This window comes from Chroicocephalus ridibundus, chromosome 7 (assembly GCF_963924245.1).
Source record: "Chroicocephalus ridibundus chromosome 7, bChrRid1.1, whole genome shotgun sequence".
Taxonomy (NCBI): domain Eukaryota; kingdom Metazoa; phylum Chordata; class Aves; order Charadriiformes; family Laridae; genus Chroicocephalus; species Chroicocephalus ridibundus.
Window position 1 is genome coordinate 23793929 of NC_086290.1, and position 24358 is coordinate 23818286.

The following is a 24358-nucleotide window of genomic DNA, read 5'->3' on the forward strand; positions in this document are numbered from 1 at the left end:
GTTAAGCATGGCTTCTTAATCATGATATTTTCCATACAATATTAACTAAAAATAATCTGTGTAGTCCTTGCTCTGAAGATCTCTGAATTCAGCAAGTAAAAGTTAAGGAAAAAGCAACATTGCACAACAAACTCAACAATTTATGCCATTTCCTTCCCCAGGCCAAAGATGCAGTAATATTCTAAAGCCAGAAAAAGTAGAAAAAAAGTATTATCAAATAGATTATTATATTCCTGTACAAGATGTGGGTTGTGGGGAAGAGAGAGAAATTATTTTCCTAAAAAACACACTTTGCTAATGACCAAACTCCATTCTACTCAACTCCATTTACTCGTAAAACGTTTTCATAAAAATTCTCTAAACATTTCTATTTTGTACTTGAGATGTTTCACAGCGTGTTTAGGACCTGGGTACTGAACATCCCTTTCTCACCTTTTTACGTCAGAGAAGAACGAGGATCGAACTTCTCCTTCACTTGGTTCATGACGGAGAGAAAGCATTTTGGTTTCCTACAGGTACACCGCAATGATTTTATCTTAACTTAAATGTAGTTCTGAGTATAAAGGCTCATCATCTGCTGAAGTTTATTCATCATGAGGGCTACAAATCAGTCGCTTTACCATAACCAGGACAGGATAAGGTCTTAAACAGAACATCCCAGGACAGGATTAAGCCTTTTTTTTTTCCTTAAGCTGGTTTTCAACACCATCATTTCAGCCGTGCCTGAGACTTGGAACAACACCCCGCAAATCCACACATAACTTGTTTTTCCAGAGCAATACTTGGTATTACTTCTCCCTTCTTCTTACAGAAGGCTCTGTGGCAAACTCCTAACAATGATAAAAACCAGACAGGACAATGGTTTTTTCAAGTGGGTAAGTTCCTCAACTTGACCACAACTTTCAAGAGTAATTTAAAAAACCCATCAGGATACACAGGTATAGGCAGGCACCACACTTGAAAGCCAGCTGATGAGCCACTTCCACGATCATCGATGATACTTGCTTGCATTTACAAACATGCCGAAACATTTATTTTTTTTTTGCCAAACACTGTGCTTCCAAGTTTTAATCACCGTTCTGCAAATCAAAATATAAGATAGACATTTCCAGCCCATGTACGCATGCACTGCAGGGCTGAAAAGATTTCTCCAAAATTTAGCAGAAACTGAGTAAGCGCAGGGTCTTGAGTGAAAAGTACCCGGATGCCCACTGCCCAGAGCCAACACTGCCTCTTGCATAAGGTCCCATTTCCATTCCCAGTCGGTCCTACCCTTCGCCCACTACACGCACAACCAGCCTGAGCTTTCCAGCACGAGACAGGAATTCCCACGGCTCAAAGGCTGGCAGAAGTCATTTGCCAAAGAGACATCGCTGCCTACCTCACATCCAGCACACACGACACAAACACAGCTCCTCAGTGGCAGATAGCTGTTTATTTTTTCCATAGACATACAGCTGAGCTATTAAAAACACTCAAAACGGAGTCCAAAAAGTAAGAATTCCATAAATCCTGTATGAGTCTGTAACACCTCAAAAAAGGCTCCTTTCATCTGGGGAAAATTAGAGCACACTGAACTCTACCGTCAGGTTACCCAAGTTGTTAACCAGCACCAGCCTTTGTCCTGAAATATCTCAAAGGAACCATTAAATGTAACAAGCAACAACAAAATCAGTTTCCAAAAAAGAAAGAAAGAAAAGTAAAAGACAAACCCATCACATCAACAATACTGGCCCTTGATCTACTGACAGAAAAGAAGATTCTTGTGCAGAGCCACAAAATTCAATCTACTCCATGAATATGAAAAAGGGAGTAAAATCTTTCAGCTGAGCTGTGTTACCACGGTACTCTTAAAATAAGAATCTCTCTTATAACCTCCCTTACCTGATAGGCAAGTTTTGGAGCACATGGAGGAAAGAGACATTTCTCAGAATCCGAAGCCAAACACTCATACAAGGATCTCTTCCTTTTTCCCCCCAACATAATAGCTCTACCTCTTTAAAAGTTTCCTCCCCCAGATACGCATTTAAGTCCACAAAAATCTAGGTTAGGTCACAGCCCATTCCCCCCATTCCCTCCCCTCCCCCCCAATCTACTGAAGTTGTTTTGAATAAGCTTCATTTACATTTTTCCAACTTGCATTACCAGAAGCGCTTAGATCTTCTTCGAGATCTCTTCCTTAATATAAAAGGACCTAAAGGCATTTTGGAAGGCAGCAGAGAAGGGAAAGTTGGGTTTTTGGAAAACTCAAGCTCCTACCTGGAAAGTTGATAATGTTTCATATACCAAAATCATACCTACTATAAATATCTATATCTGTTCACACCTGGAAATAAAACACTTTTGGAAGAGAGCAGGGGGAAAGACAAAAGACAGATTGCTTTCCATAGCATTTCATGTATTGTGACCAAAACTTTGGTTTCCACCACTTGAAGTACTGCAATTGTGAGCCACAAGGTCTCTCTCAGCTCCACAAGGAGCAGCCAGCCCCAGATGAACGCTCTGGCTGCTGTGTTGCTTCATACCAGAAGGACAAGCCCCAGGAGACGCTGTAGCAGGATCATTAGAGGAGAGAAGAAAAGCAAATAGCCCAGAGTGACACGCTTTGATCAGCCTATGTTTGGTTCCTCATTTCAAACCAAGTAGACTTCTCCTTAAAGGGAGCAGCAACTCAAAAACCTACTTTGCTTTGCAGTGCTCCTTTTAGGCTGTGCAGAGACTCACAAGGTGCTGCTTTGTCCTGCTGTCCTCTCCTTTCTAAGGAAAACCCAGCAGCTCCAGCCAGGTTGGGCTCTCCTTCCATCCCTGCCAAGGGTGAGGGCTGAGCTCTTTAGGACTCCCCAAGGCTGCTGCGCTCCATCCTCCCTCCATTCCCAAATCCCACTCGCCCAGCCTGGGAAAGTAGCTGTGTGCCAGTTCTAACACACTTTGTTCCAGCATTTTGCATTTGCATTCCGCTCTCCCACTTGCAAGATAGAGCTGCAGAATATTTAACTGCATTCCCAGAATAGGAACAACATTTAATAAAAGTTTCTTCTTACCAGAGCTAGGCATGTGGTTCACTCTAGGTGGATTCAACAGCTCTACTGGCTGGTCTCTGCCAGAAAGCCCATCTGGGGGGGGAAAAAAATAAAAATAAAATAATCACATCAACTCCGGTTAGCTGAGCTATTTTTAGATATTCCAAGCAGGAAAAAAAAAAAAAAAAAAAAAAAACCAACAAATCACTAACCAATTAACAATGTAAAACAGAAACACAAGTAGCACAAATCAATACAAACAAGAACATAACAGGACAGCTGCGTAACAACTGCATACACTAAAGCATTAAACAAAAGATACTGTTTCCCGAATTGCACTCAGGTTTTCCTCGTCTTTAAATTCCCAACTGGTACAGACCCCAAATCCAAGGAAAACGGCACGTCAGCTTATAAACCTTACCACACAATAAGTAAATTGCAATTCATTCCTTGCTCGGAGAACTGAGTGAGTTAAGAGAGAAATGCAGCCCTGCGAAGTGAAGTTGAAGAATGGCTGTAATATACCAGGGAGATGTTAAGGAAAACTGACAAATCACTGCAGGAGATTAAAATGCATAGACATGCATAACAAGCCCCATTTTGCATAAGTTTGGATTTCAGAAAGGCATTAAAAACATACTTTGTAAATGATATGCAGAAATCCATCTTGCTGAAGCAGTTCTCTATTTAAAATATTTCAAAGATTGTATCTTGTATTCAGGTAGAGTTAAAACAGAAGAACACGATACCCGCTGCTGGAAACTGCCAGACCAGATTTTCTAGTCACCCATTCCCTTCTCATCTGCCCCCCCTAGTAAAAGTTGAAGCAAAAAATGCTAAATTATGTTTTCAGGACTTAGATGATGAATACTTGAATACAGAAAACTTATCTCAAACCCATTTGTTCCACTGTAAATATCTCCACCTTTGCTGGTTCTGTCTCACTTGTCCTCTAACGCCTTTCTGCACTTTCTGCTACAGCACAGATACCATCAAGCCAAACCCTGTCTGGAGACATCAAAGAAGCCACCCCATCTCTCAGTCAAAGCTATGGAGAGTATCATAAAAATGTTAAAATGTGAAAACATTAAAAAAATCCCATACAAAATAAAACTAAAATAAAAAATAAAATTAATAAAAAGAATAAATAAAAAATAATAAATAAAAATAAAATCAATAAAATAAATTAAAATAATTTTATTTTTATTTAAATAAAATAAAAATTACTAATAATTTGTTTATAATAAAATAAATTCAAATAAAATTAAATTTAAAAATGAAATAAAAATAATGAAATATAAATAATAAAAGTAAAATAAAAATAAAATAAAAAATAAAAATAAAATAAATAAAATAAAAATAGAAAATAAATAATATTAAAAATAAAAAATAAAATTAAAATAAAATTAAAATTAAATAAATAAAAATAAAATAATGAAATAAAAAATAAAATAAATTAAAAAAAAAAAATCACACTTGGGTTTCTTCTCCTATTTTTTCTGTTCCAAGTTTCTGGAGGGAAAGCGCAGTTGGATCCTCTCCATCACGTGGGTGGGTTTGCCTCCAATGACCATACCCAAGGATCGGTGCAGCCTCAGGCGCTACTGTCAATAAATTAAACTATAACCATGCTGAGTTCTCCTCCTCAGACAAGTTAATATAGATTATTCACATCATAATTTTTTTGGCTTTTGTCTCGTTACTTCTAGAGCCAAAAGAGTGGCTGGGCTTGCTGTACTGGAGCAGCCAACCTGTGGTGTCGGTGGGGTGACACTTGGCCAGCTGAGCTTCGCCTGCACAAGCAGCAGCGAACAGCAATAAATGAGGCGGCAACTGGATAGAAATGTAGAGCGAAACATCACTCATTTAAATAAATTCTGCCTCAGCCTCCCCAGATTCACAAGCCAGTGGTCACTGCAGATCAAAGAGTGTAAATGGACAGCAAAAAAAAATATGATCCTCCTTGATCACTAAAATGTCGGGTTTTACAGCCTTTTTTTTTTTTTTTTTTTCCTATAAGATGGGCACTTGCTATCTCAGCCCTGGCTTGTAATTTTTTTAATTCATTGGTGAACTGCAGCCCTACTTGCTGCTGAAGCCCCCGCTATGTTTCTGTGCTGAACACGCCAGCATCGCCCAGGGACCACGAGTGGCTCCCAAAACTCATCTCTTCAGCCTGTCAGCAGCTTAAAAGAAAGAAATACCACTCTGCTGGGCTCTCCTGGCGACGGAGCAGCAGCCGCCCCAGCGGCAGCCGGCACAGCTCGAGTACCTGCTCCAGAGCTCGGCCCGAGAGAGCTGCTGGGAAAAGGGAGCGGGGAGAGGAGGGAGAGCCCAGAACAGCCCGCGGAGCCCCCGTGTCTTCCCGTGGAGCTGGGTATTTTCAAGCTTCTCCGCTGAGCTATTTCAGATGGAGACATGTCTTCAGAAGATAAGGACCCATCTCCAGAACAGAGCCCTATACCAGCAGCTCAGGTGCGCTGCGAGACAAATCCATGGCAATTTTGACAAAAACACCCATCTGCAGTGAGGCCGTTGGAGCCGAGGTGCCCTTTCTCATGCTAAACTCAGCAGTTTTGAACAAGGGACAAATTAAACCCATACCCCCAGCAGTACAAAGCTGCCAGCAGAGATCAACTGACAAGAGCCCACCTATTCCTAGCCCACCTGTTCCTAGTCCACCAGCTATTCGGGCAGGCTCACCTGGCTGGCCAGACAGCACAGACAGGCGCCTGCACAAAGCAGGCAATCTGCTTCCATGCCCACCAAAACATGAAAGACTTTTTCTTTTGTTGCCCATGGACTTCCCCCCCACTGTTGTGAATTTTCAGCCACACCAGTGCATCACAGATCACTGACAAAAGTGTTGGTTAATAGGGATTTTTTTAAAGACGTTTTGGTTTTTTTTAAAGAAAGTATCTGCATTTTCAATTAATTTAAAAAAAAAAAAAAAACAAACCAAAAGCCAACGACCAAACAACAAACCAACAGTCTTCAACCTTCATTTCAAAATGAGTAACAGAAATATCTTTTAAAGCACTGATGCCTTAAACACTGGAAGTGAAAACAAACTATGCAAGACTGAGGTTCTGTATTTACTATATTGAGTGATTAAAAAAATAAATCTCTATTTGGAAAAAAAAAAAAAAACAAAACGAAAAACGGAAGGGGGGACATTTGGCACTTTATCAGGAGATATTTGTATAAGGCACCTCTTCTCCTAAGCTACTAGTCATACATGGATAAAATAGGTTATAATAAGATGTAAACAAGCTGCCACATGGCTTGCCTCCCCCCGAGGGGTAAGCGATCTCACATCCCGAGCATGCTAAATGCCTGCACCCAGCAACCATAACCCAGCGAACATGCCATCCACACAAGTTGGTTACTAAATTTTTTGGTATAACCCTTTGGGTTGGTATGTTCAGACTGCAATCGTTTCACCCTACCTGCTCCTGGTAACCCACCACCTTCTTTCCCAGCCCTCCATCCCCTTCTCTCTCGTGCAACTCGCAGTTGGGTACCACAAGGAGCATCCTCTCTGGCTGCAGGAGCCTGCGCGGCCAGCGGGGACAGTTCAGCCCGATCGGGTGGCCTAGGACGTGCCTTGGGCCACTGCATTCGCTCCCTCCGCAAACGCCCCTCCGTCTCCCGACGGGGAGGGTGGAAGCCCAAGCATGCAGGTTGCTGCGCGGAGGATGCAGTTGTCCCCACAGCGCTAGGGCACCCCCGCAATGGGAACAGGCATCCCCAGCATCTATCTTGACAGTTCATAAGACGCTGAGAAGCAAAGCAATACCAGAGACATTTCCATTTACTTGCTTTCAAGAATCTAGAGGAGTTTGGGGGTTGAGTTTTTTTGTGGGTTTTTTGTTTTTTTGGTTTTTTTTTTTAATTGAAGTAGCTGCAAACACACACTCTATTGCTCCCCATACACACACCTTCTGTTACTACAAAATATGAGCAGCAGTGAAATAGCCAGGACCTGAGAGATATTTCAAGCTCATTTTATACAGCTGCTATGCCTCACTCCAGAAACTGCATGTATTTAAGAGAAGCCTATGCTCTGTAACCAGACTTTCCAAGCTGCAACCCAAATGTTGTCCTTCTCCCAGCAGCATCCCAACAACCACAGGCAAAAGCCAATAACTCTCACTCCAGCCACCTCCATAAACACAGGCAGAGTCTCTCTGGTTTCAGACACCGCTTGCTGTCAGGATACTGCAGGAGATTCCCCAAAATTCACAGTCCTACATCAGGTCGGCTACTTTGGGTGCGAAATACTCTTTTGCTCTGGATTGCGGTGGTTGCACAGTATCTGCGTTACTCAAAGTTGTGATGGTTCATACCATCAATGAGCTTCACTCGACAAAAAAACTTGAGCATCTTGGACTCAAAACTTTGCTGCACATCGGCATTTCAGCCCAAAAACAAAGCAAAAAAGAAAAAAACTGTCCAGAAGACAAACTTGGCCTCTCAAAGCAGTTAAGCTTTTCCTCTTGTCTCCTCAGCTTTGTACAACAAGCTAAAGATGCTACAAAATGCAAAGAAATCCTTTAATTTTAAGAGAGTAGCTGATCAGTTTGTTAGGAAAATTAAAATACCATTGCATTCAATGAAGTATCACATCTACTGCCAACAAAATACGGACCAAAAAGCCCAACAAACCAAAGCAAACAAAAACCTTACACCTTCCAAAAGGAGAAGAGTCCCTTACACTGGTCTGAAGGAAGGCTTTAAAATCATAACTGCGCTACATGAAATTTTGATCAAGTACTAAAATCCGTATACCAAATCTACCAGGATTCTTCGTTTGCTGCCCACAAGAGCACTTGCTTTGATTGCTTCCTTCTCTCTCAAACAGATGAGCTAAATCGATGTCAAACTTTTAAACAATTATCTGGGAAAGAACCCATGAGAACTGACCACTGAAATATGGAGGGGTTTGGAGTCCTCAGCTGTGATGATGTACTCTGTACAACTTTAAAAGAGGAAAAATATCCCTGTGTTTCCCATATTCAACTATGTTGCTTCACAGATCCTGTTGCACCATCACACTGAAGACAAGCTGGTCACCTGAGGGGATCTAAGTCTCACGAAAAGCGTGTTTTCTGCTACTGCTGCTTTGGGTTTTCTTACCACCGTTACTGGAGCCTCTCTCAAATCAATTGCTGTAGAATTGCTCTTTGCGCGACAAGGAAAAAGCACGATGGTTTATGCCAATGTTTCAAAAGCGCTAAGAGTGGTCTGGGTCTGCAAATGCCAAAATGAATACAATCAGTTTGCATTACAAAAAAGTTTTACCTCCTACCTTTACAAAGCATTCATCTCCAATCCCCTCCACGCCTCACCATGTATCTACAGAGAAAGCTTTGGCAACTATAAAATTAAAAAAAAAAAAAAAAAAACAACCTGCAGAGGATGCTAAAGTTATCTGTGCCACATGTAGGTCTACAGTTTTACCCCTTTTATTGCCCAGAAAGGATCACAGGGGTGTCCAAAAAGCGGACAAGGATGGGAAGCAGCTTGTCTTACCACGGTGGAAAGTGCAGAGAGGTCAAACCATGCAATCACAATCTGACTCTTTCACAAGCCACAAACCCTGGTTTGAGACAAACCAGATTAACTACAAAGTATTTGAGGTCTCTACTAGCCAAGTTCTTCCTAAGCTACTAAAAATAACTCTCAGCAAAATGTCCTCTTGAATTAGTTCTGCGTGAATCAATCTAACCATTTCACCAAAAATGTCAGAAAGCAGCAAGGGTGAGTTTTCCCAGCTGTATTAGGGAGGCTGAACTGGGCAGATTAATCCCAGGGCTGACCAGAAACATTGCCTGCAGTCCAAAATGCTCCCAAAGGAAAGACAAACTGCACCATCCATCCAGCCTGGGAGAAGGCAGACACCAGCCTGTCTGATTTATGGCTCCAGTTAGAGAACATTAAGTGTAGCTTAATTTCCAGATGGGTATTTTACTCATTAATTGATAAGACAAAGCCATTATTCATTGATGGGAATTTGAACACTTTGTTTTTGTCCTAGTCTGTTCCAAAAAGTTGTTTATGTTACTTTAAAAATACAGCCAGGATGGGTTTGGAAGTAGCTGGGTCTGCAGGATTTAAACACATTGAAAGTAGGAAAACCAAGACAAGATGGCTACAGTATGCTCCAGAATAAGACAGAAACACGCACAGCTAAAAACCCTCAGAAAAGATGAAGCCACAAAATGAACAACATAATTCAAGACAAAATCAAAGGAGACAAGGATGAGAAAGTACAGCTTTATTACTTAAAAATTAAAAAAAAAGACAAACAATGAACAAAACCAGGAAGTTGACGTATACAGCGAGCTCTTGCAGAAAACTGTAAGCAACCTTACAATAATTAATTCTAATGATTTTGAAAACTGCAGGGCAGAACTGGGAACGAAGAGGATATTTAAATAGTTTTCCATGTATTCAGATCTTTCAACCTGATGCAAATCACCCTGGCCTACTTGAACTCCTTGAGTTCAGTGATGAACAATCAACAATTATCTTTAAAAGACACTCAGAGTAGAGGACCAGAAGTCCTACAGAGCCATAGAAGATACGCAGGGGAGAAAGGCAGGAGAAAGAGGTACAGAAAATAGGCATTATTGACTAGGATTTGATTTCCCAAAAGAAAGGACAATTTCCAAAGGCAGACCAAAAATCAGGTAACAGGAAAAGCAAGACAGATGGATCAAGGAGAAGTTGAAGGCAGGCAACAGATTTATTTCTTTGCCAGTATATCTGACAAAGTGGGGGAAAATTTTTGATTTTACCCAAGTTTTATAAAAAAACATTGAGAAGCCACACAGGCCGTATCAGTTAAAAAAAAAAAAAATAAAAATCAGATCTTCATGAATCACCCTAAACCAAGTACACACCTGGTTTAAAAAGCCCACTCAGTCATCATCTGCTTCTGGATGCATTATAAGCAGCATGTTGCAGTAGTTCACCATTTACTGGTAAGAGCGGTAAAGATGCATTTAAAACTCAGGTGTGCCCTCATAGCACAGAGATCCCCCTTTAGGGCACAAGATGGAAAACGGATGGATGCAAGGTTCAATGACAAATGAGTAAAACTGCACCACCTTAAGTGATGATGACTTTGATAATAGTAATAATGGTCAAATGTACAATTACAAGATGAGAAATACTTGGCAAAGCAAGGATACAACAAATAAAAGCCAAAGCACTTCACAAAATTGAGCATCCCCCATTTGGCAGCAATGCAGAAGACACAAGTCCATTCCAGGCTGCATTAGCAGGCACATAACCGAGGCCAGGGGGGGTCATTACTCAGGGATGTGACAGCCTCCCTGGCCAAAGTGATGCCCTTGCATTTAAATTCAACAACAGAAGATGAATTGCAGGCAAACACGGAGAAACCTCTAAGATTATTTTTTTTTTTTTGAGAAATGAGATAGAGGGTCTGCAGAACTCAATAGTTTTTCCAACATCAGTCTGATCTCTGTTGAGAGAAAACAACAAAGTGGCCCTGAGACTTTTTCAGGATGAGCAATTATCTGCTAACACAGGGAGTTTGAGACCTCTCAACCAAATACATTTCTGTTCTTCTTTTGTCATATACTTTCCAGATAACATGGTACTACATAGCAATAATCAGAGATTTCGGAGAAGGCAACGAATCATGGCTCCTATAGGTGACAAAGTCCTAAAACCCTAAGACCCTGCCATTGAACTGCCAGTCCATGTCCTCCACACAAGGCAGCTCCTGCCACTTGCCATTCACAGCTTCAGGTTCCTTTCCAAGCTGGTTTTGGGGTGGGCTCGGCACACAAATTCAAAACCTCTGACGGACTCTACCGTTCTCAGTCATACAGTAGGAACTATAGCCTTGCCTTTACATATTTCCAGTTCCTAGATAAGAAAAAGGAGCGCAGAGGAAAACTGTTGAGCAATAAGACACCCCAGTGAGACACCTGCAACAGTCCAAGTGACTGGTGATGAATTTGACTGTATCAAACCACTCGCAAGGCAGTTACCAGATTATTTTAGCTATTTTTTCCCCAGAAGGATACAGCTCAAAAGCTTGCCGCGTGCCCCTTCCAAGCCCAAATAGAAAGAAGCTCTAATTCCTCAGTACCCAATCGATAAAAAGCCTCAGGCAAAACAAGGCTGCCGACAGTAAGCCCAGGATAAGCAGCCGTCAGTTGGTGTCTATGAGACTAATTCAACCACATCCTTCCAAGAGTGTGCATCCACATTTAAAAATCAAGTTTTTCCTAAGGACAGAACGAAAGGGAATGTTTCTGGATCAATGACTCCTGAATTTGTCATTGGCATCAAGCAAACAATTACCTTGTTCCCCTCACTGCTTTCTAGTAAAACAATTACGAACTTGTCTCACAAAGAAAAGAGAGCACCAATCCCCTGCTCTCCAATCACACCACCTTCCCAGCTGCTTCCAGGTACAACCAAAAGACACTTAAATGCAAGAATACTGCATTCCACTGAAAAGCTCTAAGACAGGATAAGCTTCCCAGTCACCTTCGCTCAAGAGATGAGCTGGTGCATGTTGATCAGGGCTATGTTCAAAGCCCATGCGCGGAGGGGTGTAGGCAGGATCAAGCTCTTGGAGCAAGCTCCTGGCTGCCCTGCTTCCCGTATTTTTCCACATCCCATATTGTTAGTTGCATCGTGGAGCAGCCTGAGCACACAGACTGATTTTTCTGGGGGGAGGAAATACACCTCAAACTCAACCCAAGATGTCCTCCAGTTCACCTAACACACTCCAGCCACTAATGGGGACTCGTGTCTGAGGGACTGGACTCATTTCAGTCCTAAAGCAGAGTCCTAGAACAACCCCACACTGCCTGTCTGCCTCATCAGCATCGTCTGCCAGCTCCACAGAGCTGATCCTCTGCATGGTACTTGCTATCACAGCCACGAGCTGTTCTTCTCCATACCTTTCCCTTGCCCCAGACCTTCTCTGTGATTGAGGCTGCTTTAGTGGTTCAAAAACCAGTGTCAGCCCCATCCCTTGTCACCAGCGCCACTGACAGAGAGGGACATGATGAGAAAGGCCAGAGCCCCTCGCTCTTACTGTCTCCCTTACACGTGTGAGCCCAGGGCAATTCCATAGACCTCTTCCAGGCCCAAGAACATCTAGTTCTTTCCCCCGCCATCAGTTTACACGTACCACAGACACATTATAAAAAGTGTTTTGCATTTTACACACGAGCTGTGGGGGGGGTGTTTTGCTGAACAATGTGTTTATCTGCATTACTTCTTGGAAGGATTTGGGGTGGGCGAGTGGGTGGTTCTGGCCGACTGTATTGCTGTATTCCTAAAACCAGACCACACGTAACCTTGTAGCCTTGGGATACAAAACGGCTAAAATAGGGTCACCGAGGAATAAAAGTCTCTGTCCCTGACCGTTAAGCACAGTCCACTAAAACATCCTGACTGGCATACTAACAGCTATGGCGTGTAACAGCAAGTTAAAATATTAGTAATGAGAACCGTAATTATCATGGATACATTATTTATTTGTCTACTCATTCGAAATTTACAGAGGAAAAAAAAAGCAGTCTTCAACATTTACAAGAAAGCAATTAAGGCAGCAAATGGATTATTTCTCTTTAAACCTACGAGAAAATGCTCAGTGCATATTTCCTCTCTAATTTGTCTGCACTCAAGAATCTATTTTTGGAAGTCTCCCTAGACTGTATTGTAGCACCACATGTACTGTAATGGCATTTTAATTAGCCCAGAGAGCTGGAAGATGCACTATGCATCCGAAAGAGAAGGAGTCTAACAAAATGAGAGCATCCTTCTCTTCCCTTCTTTCAGATTTACAGCAGCTATCAAGTCAAAATACCAATTACGGTTTCAATTGGAATCGACTGCAACTGCTATAAAAACCCAGTGCATCGCAACAGCCTATAGAATTCAACAAAAACAAACGTAGCATTTAAGCACTATTTACTCATACTTTAAAGGTGGGTGGTAAAAATAAAACGCTGCAGACCTCCACAGGCAGAATGGGAGACTGAAGCAGAGGAGACAATGAAAAAATATATATATATATTAGAGTTGGGTTTTAAATATGCTAATGTTTGGCCTGCAAGTAAAATGAAGAAACTATCCATATAGATGAAAGCTAATCCAAACCTGTTTATATGGGTAGGTTTTATTATTATTATTATTACCACTACATTCAATGCCCAAGTTAAACACCTTCCATTGCCAGTGAGTGACATAACACGTGAACATCATGAGCACGGTCTTGTACATACTTAGTGTGCTATAATTCTGACTTCTTACTTTTGATGCAGTAGAAACTAGGTCAGGCTGATGTCCACCTCAGTTACAGAGGTGGCTAACATATCCGGAATCAGAAACCTCCCTCATACCCTTGACAAGGCTGACGACTCCGGAGACATTCGTAGGTCCAGATGTCAGGCGGAGGTCGCACAGTGCTCCACTGCAGCAAGCAGCATCGCTCAGCACCTCGCAAGCGATGGGTTTTAAGCTTTCTTTTGCATTATAATCCACACGAGTATTTCACAAAAGTCAGAAGATACTCAGGTGCAATGTCTACAAGAGCTTCGTACCGCTTTCCTACCCAGAACCTAGCAAAGATAAATCCAACAGATCCCACTTCGGTTTAACATCAAGGTAAAAGTAACACTCAGCAACAGTTATATAAAAAAAAAAGCAACCTTTAATATATTACCAGGAAGTTATCCTAGAAGCCAAATACCTAAGATGCATTAAAACAGGAAATGCTGTGGCCCTCAAGGTGTTTGCGGATTAATATCCAAACGACAATACACTACTTTTCAAGTGCCAAACTGTAAAGGCATTGTGTTCTACTTCCTTTGCCATCATTTTCTTTAATTCTTTGCAGTGGGAGGATAACGCAACTCCTACTAAACATGACAATCTTCAGTCTCTTTTGCGTTCTCTGACGACTTCATCTGCACAAAATTTGAAAGATGTGTCATTCTGGAAATCCGCTGTAATAAAATAATCCTTTACATGTAATTGCAAGTAATCTAAGGTCTGTGGTAACCTATCCATTCAATCAAAGAGATAAAAGCTCACTGAAAATGATCTGGCATAATTATAGCAAAAAGGAACAGCCAGGCATTTCAGTAGCCTTGCTTACCCCTGTGGGCAAGGAAAGCCAGAACCCCCTACCAGCCAGACTTTCCACTGTCCCCTGGACAGATGCAGCATTAAAGTGAATTAAAAATGAAATACAAAGGAAAGAACTATCACATTAAAGAAACAGCATATACAGTACACATTTGATGTGTATTTTTCTTTTTAAGCCAAAAGAATCCATGTTTAATGTTGTTTTTCGTTCTGTTTTTTTCTGTTTCAAAATCAGCTCATTTGATACACAGAAAATAACCACAAAGTCCAATTAGGCACAAGCTCAGGCAGGCGCTTGCAGCAGAAGCAAAACAAGTATCCTACGTCCCGATCGTGTGTTGCACCTTAGTAATATGAGAGATTACTCAGTCTCACTCAGGCAAGACAAAAACCAAGACAGACACCCGCTCCCATTCAACACCAACCGCCGCATGTCCTACCACAGAGGTGCGCTGGACACCGGTACCCCCGCCGGCCCCCAACGCGTGCTGATGTTACGGCGGTGAGCTGGTTCAGCCTCCGTCCCACAGCTTCAACCCTTCTCCCGCACGCTGTCGCCAGTCAATCCAAACGCCCGACCGTTTTACTTCTCCAGTCACAGGCAGAAACGCCCGCTATCTTGTTTCATCCCCACAGTCCCCGTTAAGCATGCCGTACCAGGACAGTACTGCGTCAGAGACACTGCTCTATTTTAGGCTAAGCTTACCCCATCATTTCCCGCAGTCCCTCTTCTGCAGCCAATATCAGAAGGACCGGGAACTGCTGGAGAGGGGACAGCAAAGGGCTACCAAGACGGTTAGGGGACTGAAACACCTCTCTTATGAGGAAAGGCTGAGGGATTTGGGTCTCTTCAGTCTGGAAAAAAGACGACTGAGGGGGGATCTCATCAATGCTTATAAATACTTAAAGGGTGGGTGTCAGGAGGACGGGGCCAGGCTCTTTTCAGTGGTGCCCAGTGACAGGACAAGAGGTAACAGGCACAAACTTGCGCATAGAAAGTTCCATCTAAACATGAGGAGGAAGTTCTTTCCTGTGAGGGTGGCAGAGCCCTGGCACAGGCTGCCCAGAGAGGTGATGGAGTCTCCGTCTCTGGAGACATTCCAAACCCCCCTGGACGCGTTCCTGTGCAACCTGCTCTGGGTGACCCTGCTCTGGCAGGGGGTTGGACTAGATGATCTCCAGAGGTCCCTTCCAACCCCTACCATTCTGTGATTCTGTATTTGGTGGTGGGCATCCAAGGCCTTTTCCCATCTAGCGCTGCCTTGAGTTCCAGCAGGACAGCTCACGGTTTGCACCACATGGACAACAAAACACGTCATTGTGTCCCTGTCCCACCAGAGGGCTGGGGGACTCAGGACCTTGGGTCTGCAGGACCCTGCTATGTCATGATGTTAAACCCACCTCAGATGAGATGCTGCACACAGAACCAACCTGGTACCTTTGCAGAGCACTTCCCTGTTGTCCCAGCTCTATCCGATATAAAGTCAATGAATATCAACATCAGGCAGCAGGAAAATTGCCCCAGTCTACAGCTTTAGACAGTCTGTATATAATATCTTCATGTCAATTAATGTACAGATTTCTAAAATTTGTACTTCAGATATTTTTAAATCACAGAGAGAAAAAAAAAATAAGGCTACCATTTCAAAGCATCTAAAAGTAGATTCCACTTTCACAGACTTGGTGGAACAGCAGTTTCCCCGCTTACAATGAAGGAGTCGAGACTACGCTGTTTATTACTATAAATATATCCATAGATATTTTCCCTGGCACAAAGCACTTCAGTTTTAAAGGCAGAAGATTCATCAATTCTTACAGATAGCTTCATCCTTACTGCTTTTATTCTGTCAGCGAGCACACGCTCCTGGCAAGAGTGGAGGAGGGTACAATCTGCCACCATCTGCAGGGTGCTATCATCCATCTGAGAAGGTGACTGTCCTCCTCAAGAAATTAGCACAGTCCAAGCATTAAACTTAACTCTGGAATATTATGTTCAACCAACAGACTCTTTCAAGAGCCCTTCTGCAAAATGTCCCTGCTAACTGGATGGTGGTGTGATTTTTTGCTTGTGGTTTTTTTTGTTGTTTTGGGGTTTTTTGTTTTTTGTTGTGTTGTGCTTGTTTTTTTTTTCAGTTTTAATGTAGCCTTGTTGATGAAAGTGAGTAAAACTTTCCATCCTTCTCAGTACGCGAATGGGGTAAAGCCAGCATTCCGCAATCAAGATAAATATTTCTACCGGAGATCAGTATCATCAAGGCGAGGTGTTTAATCTGCCGAGGCAGATCCTGTGAACTTCAGCACTAAAAAAAAAAAAAAAAAAAAAAAAAAAGGCGACTCCACACTCCACAGGACTCCCCTGGCATTCGGCAGGAGAGGTGCTGCTGGCACCCAGCCATTCCACAATCACGGGCTATTCAGAGCACATGAATTCACGTTTAATAGCTACAAATGCACAGATATAACGCCACTTTAATCAAAGCTAATATTTCAGCAGGTTTTAAAAACTGATTTGTGATTAAAAAAAAAAATGAAGCGAGGAAAGAAGAAAAAACCAACCTTGAAATTATCTGCAATTGTCAGCAGAAGGAGACCTACAAAGCACATTTTAAAGACAGGAGAGAAGGTTGAATAATCTGCTTAATTTTCCCTTTTCTCCAGTTGAATAAACTGTCAGGAAGAAATCCAGCTGAAAGATAGCCTGGCTCTTCTACAGCTTCGAACGAGATTCCAGCTCCTGCCCACATGCTCGCAGGACACTATGTTCAAGCTAATGAGATGCCAACCAGGAAAAAGGCTTGCCTCGTTAACAAGGGAACAAACTGTATGTTATGTGAATCCAACGGCATGGATTTCCTTCCTTACCCCAGCCCTGCATTTTGCCAGCACACGCGCTAAATAAGACTCGTCCACGAAACTATTTCCAAGGCAGGCTGTGTCCAAAGGCTCTGATCCTTTCCACAGCAGAAGAGGGAAGTGATGATAATTACTCAGCAGCCCATTACACTAACACTTTCAGAAAGCGGGCTAACCTGGGGAAAATTCCTAGATGAAGCAGAGGGCAGGGAGAAAAAAGGCAAAGGAAACTGATGCTCAGACCCCTCCCTGGACACTGCTGTCAATGGGAACCATCTACGGTTTCACTACTAACCAGATGCCTTCTCGCCTTACAAGTTGCAGCTTCTTGAGCGGATGGCAGAATTGGAAAGAGCAGAGGAAAAAAGGGAGAATTTTTCATTGAGGAAAATAAATATGGAGACATGGAAACAGGGCAATCAGCAAACAGAGCAGGACTTGGGTTTGATGGAGCTGCTGGGTCCCAGGTGGCTGTCAGAGTGCAAGGCTTCGAGTTTCAACCTTTCAGAGTGCTCCATCAAGCCTCTCTTCTACAAAACAAGAGCTAAAATACTGGGGGAAAACGCCACACAAGTGAAAATAAAAAATCCTTCAGAGTTCTGAGAAAGCTTCCAAGCAAAGGCAAAAAACAAACAGCACAGTCAGAGAAGCCGGACTGGGCATGTCTGCTTTACACACAGCTTGTCAGAGATCTGCAACTCCAGAAGCTTGAGCGAGCCCCTGAGACGGCTCTTCTCACCTCCCTGCTGTCACACCAACCTTATTCCATGTGCAGGAAGACAACACGCTCGGAAACAACAGCAGCTCCATGGGTGCTGGTACTTCATATCTTTATCCCTCATGTACCAACCACAGCTCCCCTCTGCCCCAGGGCTTGAGTTATATAGGACAGTGTCATTTGTTTAAACCCAGTTCCCTCCATTTTCATATCCATCCAGCAGACTGGCAGAGATTTAATTAACCCATCCTGAGTGAGACCAGCCTGCTCCCAACCTACCCAGTGCCAGGGCTAGCTCAACTGGGTCTGAAATGCCTTGCTTCCTTCTACCTGTTACCTGTTTTATCCATTAGGTCAAATATTTCAAGCTAAGAACTTGTATTTAAATATATATTCAAACTACAGCAGGCAGGGACTCGTTTCAGCTCGTACCACTGTGCTGGGGTAAGAGCCAGCGGTCAGATGGACTCAACCAGCCACCCGCTTCTTTCCTGGGTACCCGCACAGCCTCTGCAGCTCTACCTTCGGAAGAAACCCATCCTTGCATGTGGTATCTTCTCCACATCCAAGCCTGTTACCGTAACAGCATAAAATCTGTTGCTCATCAGTGAAAAAATCCTTTTGGTCAAACATTTTAAGGATCAGAGACAAGACCACCATGCTTATTGGCAGCCTAAACTACGAATCACCCTAAGCCCACCGAAGACAGCAACCACGTGTTTAAAATGCCATCCTCTCTCTCAAAAAGGGAAAAAGACAAGTTTTGTTTCCTTGCTCTGCTCGTATTTCAAGTAGGTGCACATAAAAATTTAAGAGATCGGTGTACAAAGTTTGGACAGTTATTGCTGTGCAGTCATATGACAAACCATCAAGACAATGGTAGTCGCCACCAGAAATACTCCAGCGCGGAAGAGCTGCAATACAATCAGCACGGGAAGGTAGTGTCCACGTGAAAGGCAAAAGCACTGATCTCCAGGGTTTTACTGACTTCATGGTGCTGCTGCTGTGCAGGACCTCAAAAATTATCAACATCCAGAGGTCAAAACCCTTTTCCAACGCACTAATTCAGGGCGCTCAGGACAAACCAGCCAGAGACAGTGCCCAAAAAAAAAAAAAAGAAAAATCAAAATCGTCACTTAAATTCTGAATCAAATAAACTGTCATTAAAACAACACATGCAATTCAAAACGGCGGTGTCCAGTGTGACCGTACTCCAAACTTCAAAGCTGGCTCTTCACTCTCAAAACAGACAAACCCCCCCAAAAGTGCCAAAGAAGAAAGCTTATTTTTAACTAAAGGTAAGACTGCGGAGTCATTCACCAGAAGAGTCTCTCTTGCTTTACAATACTCAAATGAAGTATTTCTGTGGAAATTACTGTCTCTCTGTTAGAGCCGTGAAGATGACGCATACCTTGTACAGAGAGCACTAGATGGAGGCCACGAAAGCCAGTTAGACAGGTAAGGGTGTATCTGTCCACACTCACGAGAGGAGGATGGCAAAGGACTTCTTACGCTATCATGAGAACATCAACAGCCGAAACTGGCCTTTTGCTTCTTGTCAGAAGGGCAGAAACCCCCAAGGCATTAACATACTCTTCGAACTGCTCGTGATTGAGTTTTCGTAGCAGTCCATCAATGGAGTTCATAAAGGAGCTCTTCCCAACTGGCTCTCCACAGCTCACACCAGAGCTGCAGCAGATCTCTCCAGGATCATGGTGGTATGGTTTTGATTTTAGGCAGATTTCAACACACTTCTGTTCCAATACAGTATTTAATGTTTACTGTTGTTGCATTAATCACCAGCACATGCATCTGGCAGTCATTTCCAGCCACTAACTCAGAGCAAGGTCCTCCAGCAGGTAAGAAACACAAGAGTCATCACTCAGGTGCTCTCTGAAAACCTTACTTGCCAACAGGAAAAGAGCAATCTGTACCACCTCACAATCACTGAAGGCCAAGAAAGCTCCTGAGGACCTGACCATCTTGTTGAAGATGGTTCATGCCGCAAGCCAAGGTTGCTTCCCCAGCTTGATAACTACCTCAAAAGGGAGGCTTTCTCCAACAAGGCTCTCCAGCTTGCTTCCAGATTTTCTTCTCATAACAGGATGCACTATTTTAACTGCTGGCTGCATAGCTGGACATCGGAGAAGCTGCTAGGAATTACTCAAAGAAAGAAATCTTGACGGGAAGAAAAGAAGAGCTACACTGATAGCCAGCTGAAAAGGCACAAGACTTCAGAAGCATAAAGAGATGTTTTTTAGGATGCCACAGGCTGCGTGCAGCCATGTGTTCCTCTACATTATACTACAGGCACCTCTGATTTTCATCCACAAGGTTACACGGGCTTAACCCTGCATGCTTCCAGCTCTGCCGTACTGCCAAACTCAGGTCTTCTGCTGCAGCAATTCCTTCTGCTCTCCACGTTCCTCGCAAGGGAAGTCTCAGATTTGCAGATCTCTGCTCAGATCAGGCGTTTCAGTACACTGGGATGCCAGATTTCACTGGGATAAACTGTGTGTATTTAACGGCACAAGATCCTTATCCTCCGTCTCCAAGCTGTTGCATTCCTCACAAACCTGAGACTCCCCTGGATTATCTTTTCTTGTCTAGGAGAAACCTAGGCTGTTTCCCACTTTGTCAGTAGTCCCTATTGTCAATCAAAGTAAAAGTATTATTCTCACGAAAGTGAAACTGCTCACAGAAACCAGCTTCAGCCTTCACCCGGAGGAGAGAGGCTGTGACTCACCCAGAGGACACTTCCAACACCTAAACTCGGTGCCTGCTGTGACTCACCCTGATGATGGAAAGCAACAGAAAGCTCTGGCAGAGGAAAACCTCACCAATGCTGCGAGAAAGGTTCAATTGACAACTTCTTCCTCACACGCAAAAATTTTTTTTTTCCCCTGTTCTATTGCAAATAGGGGGTCAACACAAACTGAAATGCTCATGTAATACATAATGTTTTTTTCTTATCACTTTACCAAAACTGATTATTTTTCCATGGCTATTAAGGTAGTAATATTAGATAACATTAGTAATATAGATTTTTTTTTTTTTGAGTAAAAGCATTTAAAATTGAGTTAAACACAGTAACATGAAAATAGAACATTTTGAAGCAGAAACTTCTAACCCATTGTCTGTTGAGGAGCAACTCCCGTTTCCCAAGCCAAGGAGAAACAAGTGAACAAGTGCATTTCACCATGAGCTCAACCCAAAACACTGGGCTTTGCATGCATACATACATACAAAATAACATCTGGTGCTTAGTACTGGGGCAGGGGGGGGAACAAAAAAAAATAAAATATTGTCTACCATCCTCCCTCCCTTTTACTTTAAGGTTAATGTTGCTCAGTGGCTGCTTGCAGCCAAAATGCTCACCTGCTGTGCCTCGCTGCCTCAATAAAATTACACAAAAGTGTCCACTCCTTACGTGAACCAGGGCAGACTCATCTCCAACAGCGTGCAAGATACTTAGACTCACTTAACTGATGGTGCTGAGCAGCTTCAAACAACAAAAAGGCATACTAACAGCAAAACGTACCAGCAAAATAAATTCACTTTCTGTGCCAAAGTTTCCTTGACCAATAGGACAAAAGAAACAAAAAGCACATTAATGAGTATTACTTGCCCATTCCTTTTGAGCAACATTCCTTTTACCTGCAACATGAAGTCACACAGGAGACTAAAAAGCACCAAAGCACCCCACAGATTGCACTTGCCCAAATATGCGGAGTGCGCAAGGTCTGTCCGGAGACGGCATTAATGCATAATAGGAAATCTCCGGAGTTTTAACATCCAGATGAGGTCTGAAATCTGTGAGGATTTCTCTGACAGCAGAATCAGCTGACTGCATGACGAAATACTTTTTGGGTGTTGCAAAAGAAAAAAAAAATAATGTTCCAAAGAAATAATCTGTAGAGGTCTCCAAATATTACAGCTGGAGGAAGGTTTACTGTACACTTTAACGTGTGATTCTTCTCCCAACCAATGGCACTACTGGCCTTGCTCCAGCGCAGTTGCCCAGTTTTACCTTCATGAGCAGGGAAACGATGCAGCTGAACTGCAAGTAACATCCTGTGAGCCACTTAAACATCATGCAACCAAAAACTGTTGGACCAACACTGAAGTCCCCATTCCCAGCTCACGGAAGCCTAGGATACCACAGCTGCAGCGTCCCAACAGCTCGTGTGCCACCAGATGCCTTTGGTTGCCCTAAGGGTCTTCACAACCCTCTTCTCCTTCCCTCCGAAAATAAAAACAACAATCCAATTCCAAAAATTAAATTAATACATTAGTATCAAAAACGAATTAACCCAACGAGGAGAAGGGATTGTCAAGAACACGTTTTTGATTTGAAAGGTCACTCCCAAGTCCAAGCAAAACTAAACACTGATTTATGACCACAGAAAACATCAGGCTTTGAGTTGCACAGGGGTTGGCAGGAGCTGCTGCAGGTCCTGCTGGACACAGCCATGCGCTGTCAGCTTCCACTCTGAACCCTCCGAGAGGCAAACGCCGCCGTAACTCCGTAACTGCAAGCGGAAAGGCAAGCCACACGATCCCCGCTATACAGCATTTGACAAACACATACCCAGCCACAAGCAGGAAATTAAAAACCGCAGCTAAATAAAACAAAGACTGAGAGTTGCAAGCAATGCAATAAGCCAACTTGTAAAAACAGCAATGCCAAGAAGTGTCATCGTTCTTAGTAATCAAAAAATATCTGAAGTAAAAAAAAAAAAAGTCAAGGCTTTTTTTTTTTTTAAGTCATTTCTGCTTTGTTATATTGTTTTTGTTTGATTACTGCAAGTAGAAAAGTGTAAATTAAGGTACTTGTTTTTACTGCTTAAGATACTCCTTAAGGCACCATTTACTCAGAAGTAATCAGAAAGAAAAAAGAAAATAAAAATATTTCAGGTTTTCGTTTGTTGTTTATTTTGTTGTTGGGTGTTCGGTTTGCCTTTTTTTTTTTTTAACCTGAAGTTATTTCTCTCCCATTTCTCATCGTAAAGCCTCCTACAGCTTTCTGTCTGCCGCAACCAAAAGCCAAGTAGCACCTCCCAGAAAGCCATTAGAAGTCCATTAGAGCTTCTCCTGGCCAAGGGGTTCCTCCGTCCCATGGAAAAGGAAAGACATTGAAAAAAGTTATCATCAAAAATGAGGGAGTGGCAAAAATCAAAAATCTCATACTACTATGAAACAAATTTCTGAAGAGCCAGGTAGACATAGCCATGAAATAATCTATTCCCAAGGCTGCGGGAGTCCCACACCTTTGCTGCCACCTGGATGCTGCACTTCATGGAAGGGGCCACCCCACCGCCCTGAGCTGCTTGGAAGCTGCACCAAAACCCTACGGACACTAAAACGGTCCGAGAGCGATTTTACACGTACATTTAGGAAAGCCATAAAACAGATTCAAGACTTCTCAGGGCAGGCGGGAAGCATGTAGTAAGATGGCAGCTTGAAATCAGCAAGTTATTAATTGGGAGCTGCTAGAAAAAGCATCCAGAAAGACCACGCTGGTGCACCCAAGTGTCCACGCCAAGTCTGAGCACTCGCTCCTCTCCCATGCTGCTGGCGAGATTTTTTCAGCAGAAAACATAGATAGGAGTCTCTGGGTTATGCTTCTGGCTCTGGTAAATAGCCATGAAGATGAAAAGGCTCTGAAGTAGGGCAGATTGGACAAAAAAAAAAAAAAAACACCACACACACACACACACAAAAAAACCAACCCAGTCTTTCTCAAGTCAGTGATTTGCTCCCTCACAAGCAATGCTGCTTTCACAAGTAGGACTCTCTGGAGAGGAGACATATGCTGCCTGCAGTTATGAGCTAACATCTTTAAAGAATATTTTTGTTTAATGCATAACGGGCCTTGAACTCACTCTCTCTTTAAATAAAAGTAATGCTTTTTCCTTCATAATGTGTTTCCAAATCCATATTATGTATGCTGAAGATCATAAAATAGAAGGCTTATTACATAGAAGACAAAGTTATCACAGCAATTAACACATTTATATAAATGCATGCATATGTTTGATTATATGCACATATAGACACAATTATTGTCCTAATACAGTAATATATTCCATCAGTTTACTTGAACAGCAAGTAAAGAGCATTTTCAGTAAATGCACCATATACCAAAAAACAGAGAGAAAAGTTAAAAATGGTATAAAGAGATCATGAATTTATTTGGAGATGTTTCAGCTGGAAATACCCTTTGCTAAGCTTTATCCTCCCCTCTTTTAGGGTGGGAAAGAGTGACTGTGAACTGGCAGTTTCCTTAGATGGTGGGTTCCTGGTTTCCCACCACAAAACTGCCTTCCCTGCATACTGGTGACCCACAGGAACTGCCTCTCCCTGCACTGAAACAGGGACCTTAACTTTGTGCGTGGCAGAAGAAAAGCCCAAAGTGGGCACCAAGCACAGATGAACAGCCCCACAACAGCCCACATATGAAATGAAGCTGCAGCAGGGGCACAGGGCGTTGCTCTCCCATCACGTTCCGGGAACACATCCATCCCTCTGCCCAGCACAGGAACCACCACACACAGCCCACTGCTCTGTCCTGGGTCCAGAGAGACACCAGCCACCTGCCAGTAGCTACAGCACG

The 24358-nt window shown here is 42.8% G+C and overlaps 1 protein-coding gene across 15 annotated transcripts in view; it reads right to left on the reverse strand.

Annotated features, from left to right (window-relative positions):
* Window positions 1-24358, reverse strand: part of HDAC4 (histone deacetylase 4) — a 261962-nt gene that overhangs the window by 160659 nt on the left and 76945 nt on the right. For 13 of the 15 annotated variants that reach the window (XM_063342474.1, XM_063342475.1, XM_063342476.1 and 10 more), the window contains one exon: window positions 3042-3113. In XM_063342474.1, coding sequence (XP_063198544.1) covers window positions 3042-3113 — 72 coding nt within the window. Of the gene's footprint in view, window positions 1-3041; window positions 3114-3441; window positions 3461-14611; window positions 14795-24358 lie in introns of those variants that run through there. The other 2 variants (XM_063342477.1, XM_063342478.1) reach the window with 2 other exon arrangements.